At 46.7% G+C, this 11,537-nt stretch overlaps 1 protein-coding gene across 1 annotated transcript; it reads left to right on the top strand.

Annotated features, from left to right (window-relative positions):
* Positions 1-1,198: 1,198 nt before the first annotated feature.
* Positions 1,199-10,415, top strand: LOC125769788 (toll-like receptor 7). Its single transcript, XM_049438646.1, has one exon. It carries the CDS (start codon positions 2,903-2,905, stop codon positions 6,878-6,880), a length of 3,978 nt encoding a protein of 1,325 aa, XP_049294603.1. The 5' UTR covers positions 1,199-2,902; the 3' UTR covers positions 6,881-10,415.
* The last annotated feature ends 1,122 nt before the right edge of the window (positions 10,416-11,537 follow it).

The following is an 11,537-nucleotide window of genomic DNA, read 5'->3' on the forward strand; positions in this document are numbered from 1 at the left end:
GAACATCGGTTTGTAGCTGGTTAATCCTTTCCGGCTCATAAATCAACTCCTTCTCGCTCATCTGGCAACGTGTTGGAGTGTTCTTCTCCGCTGGTGGGTTTGTTTGTTTTATTTTAAGTTCTATGCGGGAGTCTGTGTTTCGCCACACATATGTGATTTACTTGATTACGTGAAAATGTTTCACCGGTGTCTATAAGGCAAGTACTAAAAGGAACAAATTCAACACGATATTTCGTTCGTTAAGCTTCAACATTCAACACCGAAGTAAGGGTGAGAATGCTGTTCACCCTCGCGTCACAACAATCGGTGGTTGAAATTTCGAGTAGTTATGCTGTTTCTGCGTTTCCGTTTTGTGGTCTCGTCCATCACTCCTACGCGGTGTGGCCGTTTCTCTATTCATGCAACAATTCTCTCCGCTCTCCGCCGACTGCTCGACATACTGCTCGAATGAAGTCAGATGAATAAATTGAGACAGCATGTAGCTGTGGTACAGTTTTACTTAAGCAAAAGCGAGATAGAACACAAATGAACTATTTCCCCTTCGCTAAGGAAATGCATAGTGAGAAGCGGTGAAAATGCATCATCTCACTCGGTGAGCAGCAACATAGTTCGGAGTGCATTCGTGTTGATTGAAGAAAGTTGAATGAATTTGAGAAACCAAATCGAGTAAAGCCGACCGATTTCGACAAGATTCATTGGTGTTTTTGCTTCCATATTGTGTTTACCAAACTTAACGAAATCATCAATCTTGCTCGCGCAAATTTAAAGGCTTCTGACAAGCATTAAGTGTCCATGTTAGCAATAGCAATGGTACACTTTTCTTCTGCTCATATAATTGAAAATATTTCAATTTTTGTATTAGTCGTATTACAATTTCTCCAAATCTGCCTTTTTTCTGTTAAAGATATTAAGCTTTTTGTTTACGTTTTTGTATTATTTGCAAAAAAAAGGTGTCTTTTCGCTGTTTGAATGCTAAAATGCTAATACAGTACCCTTGTGCGTTCTTAATTTCCCCGACTCTACTCGATTTGGTCACTCACGTTCATTCGTAAAGATACACACAAAAACGAACGCCTTCCGAACCATCGAGTGAGATGCAGACGTTTTTCACCGCTTCTCACAATGCAATTTCTTGCTCGAAAAGGGGAAAAGCGTTCATTTTATCTCTTTCTCACTTTCTCACACCCGAAACTGCAGCTAAACTAAGCGCTCCTCTCACTTTCTCTTGCGTGAGGGTAAAATAAAGTGCGTATACAGTGCACGACGTTTGTATCAATCGAGCAGTTTCGAGCAAGTATCCAGCACGGAATGAGAGAAGTATGAAACCGCGCAAAGAGAACGCAACGCAATAAAAGCATGTAACCTACAGAAGAGTGATGGAGAGGCCACGAAAACCAGAGACAGAGAGACCGCATCAACAACTCGAAACACCAACCAAAAACCGATCGTCCGAGTCAGAGCATCGACGCATCGGAAGTTTATTTCGAGTTTGAACGCGAACCCTAACGGACGTGCATGCAGCATTAGTTAGGATTAGAAAAACCGGAGAAACATACCGGGTACAGACAAAAACGTAGGAGAGAAGTGTCTGGGACATCTGTTTCGGGCAAAATCGACGGAAATCGTACAAACGTCGCGTTCGAGTAAGCGAAAATTAAGCAACCAAAAAAGAAAAATCCACCCGTTTTGTATGCGTTTTCGATAGCAGTGAGTGCATATAATTACAGTTGTTTTGTACGGAAAACGGCAGTTCGTGCAGTGCACACTCACACACAACCAGCAGTTGTCTGTGAAAAGCAGAGAAGTGTGAAACGCAAGTATAACGCGCCAGCACCCAAATCATAAAGTGAAGCTGCTGCTCTCGGGCGTGAAGTGAAGTGAAGCGGATTGGAAAACGAGTTTTTCCACCCTTCTAAGCAATCGTGTATAAGAGAAAAAAAAAGTTCCACCGAGTACCGCGCAGTGCTTACCAGCGCTCTCGGGTCGTGTTGCACGTGTGAATCGGTCTGTCCAGTTGAGAAGCCTCGAATGGACTTAGGGCAGTAGCAAAAAAATAAAAAAAAACGACAAGCAGGACGTGATCTGAAGGTAGAAAATCCTTGTGGACCCAAACCGAAAGTCCAACCCGATTTTCATCAAAACCCATCCATCCCCCCGGTTTGGATGAATGTTGATGAGCAAAAGCATCCAATCTACCAAGCGCAAAAGAAAGGAAGCAAAAATTCCTTAGTGAGCTTCACGCAGTGAGTTTCGCGTGGAAAAGTGGTGGGGTGCGTGCGTGCGCTTCGGTGTGTGTTTGTGTGTGGGAAAAAGGAAATCAATACCGCGGAAAATCTAATCCGTGTCTTCCTGTTTTGTGCTGGGTTGTTGTATGGTGTTCGTTGGCTGTATTTTCTATACACCACTTTCCATCTGTGTGTGTGTGTGTGCGTGTGTAAGCAGTGTTGGCCGCAATGCAAAATGATCCAATCCTGATAGTACGTGCAGTGAAAAATTAGAATATTCTATCAATCGTGTTCGGTGTGGTTTCGTGTTTTTGGGAAATTGATCCAACCAAACGCACGCCACAAGGCCGTAATGTGTTGGTAAAGGGCGCGCGGGTGTGCAAAAGCTTCCGGGGCCTTTCCCATTCCTTCCCTGGGCAAACTACCCCCGGGCAGGTGGAATGTGTGGTGATGGTTGTAGCAGCCCGCAATTATTGTGCCGTCGTTGTGTTCCGTATTGGTTCGGTTTAAGTTATCGGTTCGTGCAACCTTGCGGCCACAGCTGGATCCGTGCGGTGCGTTTTAGTAAAGGGGCCTCTAGGCGTTGCCTATCCCACTTATCAGTGAGTGGATAAGAAGGAGAAAATTGTGAAACGAAATATATAGGAAGTGTTTCGATTTTGGGTGAAAGAAAAAAAATGTACACACCGATCGACAAAATGCATCAACGAAGAACGCGTGAATTCAACACGATGGTGTTGCTGCTGCGGCTAGCGGTGTTTGTGTGCACCCTTGCCCTGGCCACCTGCTCCCAGTGCACGTGGGAGTACGAAAAATCTAGCGTCATCTGCCGGTTACGGACACTCGAACGTACCGGGCTCGATCTGCAAGGTGCCGAAGGTACCTCCCGGTTGGACATCGAGTGTAGTGAGTTGATACTGTTCGAGAGTCAACTACCGCGGAACAGTTTTAGCCGGCTGGCGGCACTCGGCGAACTTCGGGTCGAGTCATGCAAGCTGCTCCAGCTGCCCGAGGGTGCCTTTGAGGGTTTGCTCGCCCTGAAGAAGCTGAGCGTTAACACGCGCAACTACGAGTGGGGACCGGGCAAGGTGCTGGAACTGCAAGCCGGTTCCATGCGCGGTCTCAAGGAGCTGCAATCGCTCGATCTGAGCGACAACAATATACGCGCACTGCCCGATGGTTTCCTGTGTCCGCTGACCGGGCTGAAGGTGTTGAACCTTACCAACAATCGCTTCCGGTCGGCGGAAGCACTCGGTCTGGCGGAGAAGACGTGTGCCGGTGGGTCGGAACTGCAGGCCCTTAATCTCGCCTACAACGAGCTGCGTGCCGTGCCGACCGGTTGGGGCGTATCGAAGCTGCGCCGCCTGCAGCATCTCAACCTCGAGTTCAACAATATCTCGGAAGTGCACGGCGACGCGCTGGCCGGGTTGGGTTCGCTCCGTACGCTGAACCTTAGCTACAACCATCTGGAAACGTTACCGGCCGGTTTGTTTGCCGGATCGCGCGATCTGCGTGAAATCCATCTGCAGGGTAACCAGATCTACGAACTACCCCGCGGGCTCTTCCACCGGCTCGAGCAACTGCTCGTGCTGGACCTGTCGCGCAATCAGCTGTCGTCACACCACGTCGACAATGGTACCTTTTCCGGGCTGATCCGATTGGTGGTGCTCAATCTCGCCCACAATGCACTGACCCGCATCGATGCACGTACCTTTGCCGAGCTGTACTTCCTGCAGATATTGGATCTTCGCAACAACTCGATCGGTTACATCGAGGATAATGCATTTCTGCCGGTGTACAATCTCCACACGCTCAATCTAGCGGAAAACCGGCTGCACACGCTGGACGACCGGCTTTTCAACGGGCTGTTCGTACTGTCCAAGCTAACGCTCAACAACAACCTGATCAGCATCGTCGAACCGAACGTGTTCCGCAACTGTTCCGATCTGAAGGAGCTGGATCTTAGCTCGAACCAGCTAACGGAGGTGCCGTACGCTATTCGCGACCTGTCGATGCTGCGGGCACTCGATCTCGGCGAGAACCAGATTGCACGCATCGAGAATGGTACGTTCGCGAATCTGAATCAGCTGACCGGATTGCGGCTAATCGATAATCAGATCGAAAACGTCACCGTCGGCATGTTTTCCGATCTGCCCCGTCTGTCCGTGCTGAACTTGGCGAAAAACCGGGTGCAAAACATTGAGCGTGGTTCGTTCGATCGCAACCTGGACATTGAGGCGATCCGTCTCGACGGTAACTTCCTGACGGACATTAACGGTATCTTTGCGACGCTCGCTTCACTGCTGTGGCTCAACCTGGCCGAAAACCATCTGGTGTGGTTCGACTACGCCTTCATCCCGAGCAACCTCAAGTGGTTGGACATACATGGCAATTACATCGAATCGCTCGGTAACTACTACAAGCTGCAGGAGGAGATTAAGGTGAAGACGCTCGATGCGAGCCACAACCGGCTGACAGATCTCGGTCCAATGAATGTCCCGAACAGTGTCGAGCTGCTGTTCGTGAACGATAACCACATTGGTACGATCCATGCCAACACGTTCATCGATAAGGTAAATCTGGCCCGGGTTGATCTGTACGCGAACGCGCTCAAGAAGCTACAACTCCACCAGTTGCGTGTAGCGCCAGCCCCTACCACGGATCGGCCACTGCCCGAGTTTTATCTCGGTGGCAATCCGTTCGAGTGTGACTGTTCGATGGAGTGGATGCAGCGGGTGAACAATCTTACGACGCGGCAACATCCGAAAATTATGGATCTACCAAACGTGGAGTGTATAATGCCGCATGCCCGCGGTTCACCGATCCGTCCGATTGTGTCGCTGCAACCGAAAGACTTCCTGTGCCGGTACGAAACGCACTGTTTCGCCCTCTGCCACTGTTGTGATTTTGATGCGTGTGATTGTGAGATGACGTGCCCGTCGAACTGCACCTGCTACCACGATCAAACCTGGGGCACGAACGTCGTTGACTGTGGTAATCAGGGTGCCGCCTCTACGGCTGCCGGTGGTCTACGTCCAGTGCCGATGGACGCGACGGAGGTGTATCTCGATGGGAACGATATCCCGGAACTGCAGCACCATGTGTTCATTGGACGTAAGAATCTGAAAGTGTTGTACGCGAACGCGAGCCATATTACCACGATACAGAATCGAACGTTTGCCGGTCTGACGGCACTGCAGACACTGCATCTGGAGGATAATGCGCTCCAGCGTATCCATGGCTATGAGTTCGAGAATTTAGCCCTGTTGCGTGAGCTGTACCTTCAGAACAATGCACTTCAATCGATTGCGAATGGATCGTTTGCACCGCTGTACTCACTGAGGGTGTTGCGGCTCGATGGAAATCGGCTCGTAACGATGCCACTGTTCCAGCTGCAGGCTGCCCAAGGTAATCTGCAGGCACTGCAGTCACTATCGCTCGGTCGCAATCCGTGGAGTTGTCGGTGTCGTTTCCTACCGGAGTTGACAGCATTCGTGGCGGACAATGCAGTGATTGTGCAAGACCCGCAGGATGTGTACTGTGCGGATGATGGTGTGCATCGCGAGCTAGACTTTAATGTGAGTGCCGCGTGTAGTGACTTTTATGCCGGACGTTCCGTACTGCCCGGTGACCGTCTGTCCGAAACGTATATCCTGCTAATGGCCGGTGCGTTCGTGCTCACCTGTCTACTGCTGCTCGCCGTGCTAGTGTTTGTGTTCCGTGAGCCATTACGCTTCTGGCTATTTTCGCGCTACGGTGTGCGTGTGTTCGGTCCGCGATGTGAAGATTCGGAAAAGCTGTACGACGCAATCCTGCTCTACTCGGCGAAGGACGCTGAACTAGTGGCGCGCAGTATAGCGGGTGAGCTGGAAAATGGACGGCCACCGTTACGGTTGTGTTTGCAGCACCGGGACCTACCGGAAGATGCGTCCCATCTGCAGCTGCTGGAAGCGTCCCGTGCTTCGCGGCGCATAGTAGTGCTGCTGTCCCGCAACTTCCTGCAAACGGAGTGGAGCCGGTGCGAGTTACGCCGAGCAGTTCACGATGCACTTCGGGGCCGTCCGCACAAGCTGGTGGTGGTGGAGGAAGGCGGCGGTGTGCTGCTGGAGGCGGAGAACGATGTAGAGCTGGTGCCGTATCTGAAGACGACCACCGTGACGCGGGTACGGCGCGGTGATCGTCACTTCTGGGAGAAGCTACGTTACGCCTTACCGGTTGAGGCACCGTACCGTGGCAACAACTACACCATCGACCATCACGAGCGCGTGAAGCAAACTGTCGGTGCCAGTGTGGGCAGCGGTGGTGGTGGTGGTGGTGGTGGTGCCGTCATGTTCCGACAACCGCCACCACCCGCCTACTGTCCCGAGATCGATGAGGCGAACTATTCGTCGGCGACAACGGCAACACCTTCGCCGCGGCCATCGCGCCGTGGTATGGTCGAGGTGCCGACACAACGGCCACCGAGCGAACACATCTACTCGAGCATCGATTCCGACTACAGTACGCTCGAGTGCGAAAACATGGTGATGGCACCGGCCGGCGTACATCGACCGTCGTGGCGATCGGCTGGCGGACATCCCGTGCAGAACGGTGGTACGATGCATCCACACGGTCCGGGTGCCGGTGGCCATCACGTGCAGGCGTATCTGGTATGAAATGGCTACCCAGCCGTCGTGCCGTCTGTTAGTCGTTAGTCAGTAGGTATTAGTGTACGTCACCGGACACCGGATGCGGAACTGAACGGCAAGTGCTAAACAAAAAAAATCCAATGTGTATAGGAAAAGCGTCCGAAAAGGGAGTGTTAGAGCAAAACGCAAAACAAACCGATTGTGTAATTGTAAAAAAAACGCAAAACCCCCGCTCTTAATCAATCTTTTCTTTAGTTAGCTCGTTCATAAGCACCTGTACATTATAGATTCGTTTTGAGTGTTTATTTTTGTTCGTATAGCTTAATCGCGTCCATTAAGCATCGCTCCATTTTAAGCCGTATGTGTATGTATATGTAATGGTTTCATTTTTAATTGTATTTAATTTAATATTTGCTCGAGAATTTGGAAGGTGTGGTGGATTCGAAAATTAAAAAAAAACAAAGAAGAGAACCATTTCTGTTCGAAATCCCGCCTATCGCTCTCTTTCTCTCACAAACACAGTCATCTCTTAAAGTATTACTAGTAGGGCAAAGAAGAAGAAGAAGAAGAAGAAGAAGGAAAAAATGGCGAAGCGCAAATGATGGTAAAACACACCCCGAAAAAAGGACTACTACTACCCTTGACGTTTTGTGAAGTGAAAACGCTAAAGGCCGTAAAGTAAATAAAGGAAGAAAAAACTATTTGTGATATCATATTTAATAAGTTTTAAATGTAATAATGCCGGGCGTGAGCGCAAAACAGGCGAAAGTGATGCAAGAGTGGTCAAGAGAAAGAGAGAAAAGGGTGGAAAATGAGAGGTAGACAAATACACTGAAACAAAAGAAAAAGAAAAACACTCGTACACCAAACTCAACTAGTGGAAATGGAATTCAGCTTAGCGAGGCGCACAGACTTTAGTTGCAGATAGGTTAAAATGTAAAAAAACAACTTGTGGAAAACAAAACTACTGTGTTTCAAACTTTACGTCGAAGCTCAAACAAAATAAAAAAAAACACTGACCAGGTTGGAAATAAAAGGAAATGAAATGATAAAACTTTGAAAAACAAAACAAATATGGCTTATTTCGATTCGATTTCATTGGTATTAGACAGAAAGAAGGAAATTTGTGGTTTGGGATGTGTGCGTATGTCGCACAGCCAGCCATACACAATTGCATTTTAATTATAGCTTTGTTGGGGTTTTTTTTTGCTTCACTTTTCGTTCGTTTGTCCACTTATTCGAGTTCCGTGTTGTTCCCTCCCGGAAGCAAGCAATACCTTTACAGGGACAGGTTTTTTTTTTCTTATTTTGCCATCCTATTCGTCATCGTTGCATTCCTTGTCTCAGAAAAAAAACAACACTAAGAGGGATAAAATGCCATTTGGCTAGAAGGCCATAATTAACACTAAACGGCACACACAGACATACTGGTTTGGCCTCGGGATGCTTCGCACCGGCGTGGAATCAGTGTCATGTGTTTTCTGAACCATTTTATTTCTTCCTTTCCTCCGTTTTCCCATTTCTCCCAGCACGGGCGTCAGCAGGCTGGGCCCTTCCTTAATTAGTTTGCCATCCTTGCCGGGTTTTGTTTTCTGATGTTTGTGTTGCTTAGGTGCGTGCGTGCGTGTATGTGGGAAACAGTTGTGGACGGATCACACAGTTCCAATGGTAAGGAGAGTCAAGCCCTACCGTTCGGTGTTTGTGTGGCATCCTCTAGCCGAGTTAGTCAGCGTGTAATTATTATTTAAATTATTTATTCACAAACCTATTTAACGAAAGGACGAAGATTTGCTCGACAGAACATTACAACACCGCACAAGAGGAAATGTTCGTTGAACGTTTAGAACTCACACACGCACGCCGATGGACGTGTAAAACAGGCAGGACACATGTAAACATACACTTTAGCGAGGTACAGAATTAGTGAAGCGTAAAATTGCTGTTTGATAATGAAAGAAAAAAAAAGCAAAACTGCCTACCAGCAAGGACTGATGGAATGAAAACGAAACAAAACGAAAAAAAAGAAGTGTAACCGGATTGTAACATAAAAGTGGTAAAACAAAAGAAAGAACATGCAAATCCTGTAAATAGACGCTAGCTTAATAGGACTGTTAAAAGCGATCGTAACGCATGCACAAAACAAAACAAAACAAAAAAAAACGGAAATCGAAATTCGGCGTTAAGCGTTAGATGGTCCCCGTTTTACATCCTCGAGCGAAATGATTCCTTTTTTCCTATATCAGACTGAATTAGTGTGTAGCGACTGAAGGTGGCTGGGGAACGTGGTATCAGAAAGTGTGATTAAATTATCAGATGCTAAAGAAAACGAAGGAAGAAGAAAAAAAAACATTCTTAGGTAGCGTGAGATGAACAATTGGCAATAATTTAGAAGAAAGGAACATAAAACAAAACTTACCGGCTGCACATAGGGAAAACCATAACTGGCAAAACGATAAAATAAATATTGGTGCAAATGGAACATTGTAAAAAAACACAAAAGAACATGTAAATAATGGTTAAGTAAATCAGAATGTTGCGCTAGTTGCAGATAAAAACAAAACAAAGCTAAAATCGATTTACCAGAGCGAAACATTAGATACAGAGATATAGCAGAAGAGGAAGAAAACAAATACACAAACACTCGCAAAAAAAAGAAAAGCAAAAAAACAAAACCGGATGTTACTAAAGAGAAATAGAGCAGTCGCGCTTTTCAGCACACGTAGCAAAACCCTGCTCCCCATTTACCAGTTCTGGCTGTGGGCGTTTGTGCGGGACAAAAGTGGCCAAAAAACGAAAAAAAAAATACCGAAAAAAACAGACCCAGAACCGTTACCTTCTGTTCCGTTTGCTCGCGAGGGGAGATTGTAGTGGTTGCACGATGTTGCACTAGAATGTTTTTTTTTGGTTTATTGAGACCCCCTTTACGCTTACGCAAAGGTTTGCAATTAGTGTCAAATCGATGCAGCAAAGCTAGACAGTGGGGAATAAGAGGAAGGGAGAAAAAGAGAAAAGGTTACACAAAATTGATACAAATAAAACAGACAGAATGGTTTTGCCTACAGGTAAAGCAAACAAGTTGCAATATACGGACAAGTTAAGCAAACATAAAAACGACAGCAACAACAAAACAACAACCACAAAAGCACACTACTAGAGTAAGCGAACAAAACCAAGTCAAGTGTATGTATAAATGCCACAACACATAGCTGCTAGAATGCGCCCGTTGCCTGCTCGTAAAGGAAAGAAACAAAAAATCGTATATATATATATATTAATATATTTTAGGACTATGGTAATATAAAAAAATGGACAAACAATTGCGAATCGGTGGTACATATATATATAAGAAGCAGAAGAAAAAGGGAAAAAACCAGATATACATATATACACGCAAACCACTCTATTATATACATATAAGGTAAAACGGCTAAAGCGAGTACGATATGGTTCACAATAAACCAACAAAACAAAACACGCGAAAACAAAAAGCGAAAGCGAGAAAGAGAGAAGAAAACAAAACACGTGAATAAAACAAAAAAACTAATTAATCAAACATCAACAATGACTCCGACTCACATTCGATTTTATAGTTTGTTTTATGTTTTTTGGCCTATGGTTGACACGTTTTCCAGACGCACAGGTGGAAACGGATCGAACGAGTTTCCGGTACCCGGGTTAGCAGGTCAGCGGCGTTTCGACACGAAGGTGGGCCCCCCCAATATACCAAGTTCCGGTCGTTGTTGTCCATCGTCACCTCATTTCGTGCGTTTTTTTTGTTTCATCGTTTTTGTTTGTCCGCTCATGTGCGTTCGATTTCCGCTTTGTTTTGTCTACACTGCAATGTAGCCGCGGTCGTCAGCTTTGTGGTTGAAGTGTCGATCGTAGCTTTGGCGTTTAGTTGGGGGAGACCTGTCCGGTGAAAGTTTCCCCCCCCCCCCCCCCCCCTTCGTGGTCCCAATGGTAAGTGTGAATATTTTAAAATTGTATCACTTTTTATGATCCGTCTAATAGACAGCCGAGCCGATTGCTGGTGGAGCCATGCCACGAACTCGGCGGCAGGTCGTGGGGACACTGAAGGCTGACCGGTGATTTGGGTCAGTGTTGCGATGCTTTTGGTTGGTAAAAGCAGACCGGTGGACCGGTTGACAAAGAGACAATAGCATGAGAAATTTGAAGCTTAATTTCGACTGTGGCACAACGGGGCCTAATATTTTTGGCTTTGGCGACAAGCTCACTGCAATCGACAGCGATAGGTGGGTCACTTTCGCAAAAAAAAACCCGGCTTACCAAGAAAGAAATCGATACCCGCTTATAAACGGATTAACAAACCGTGCACTACGCGCTCGTGAGATGCTAAGCGAAAAAGTAAACAAGTACTTAATGTTTGCTCAAAGTATTAGCAAACGGGTGTAGTGTAAGACCGCGCAGAGAACAGAAGTGAGAATGATCTGCGAGTGATGAGTTTGCATTTTGACACTTTTTAATGTGCGTTTCGCATCATCACTTAACGTACGAACTTTTTGCAGAGTAATAAGTAAAACTGGTAATAAGAGTTGTACTGTAGATTTAGCATTAAAGTGTTCTATGTTTGCCGGATTACCCCCGAGTTCGCTTCCAAACAGCGATTCCTGCTAAATATTAGGCAAAATATTACATGGCGTCATTGAATGGTGAGTTGGTATGT

The sequence above is a fragment of the Anopheles funestus genome, chromosome 3RL (assembly GCF_943734845.2).
Source record: "Anopheles funestus chromosome 3RL, idAnoFuneDA-416_04, whole genome shotgun sequence".
Classification (NCBI taxonomy): Eukaryota; Metazoa; Arthropoda; class Insecta; order Diptera; family Culicidae; genus Anopheles; species Anopheles funestus.

Excerpts from the sequence above, each read along its gene's own strand:
- LOC125769788 (XM_049438646.1), top strand. The coding sequence starts at position 2,903 with ATGTACACACCGATCGACAAAATGCATCAACGAAGAACGCGTGAATTC.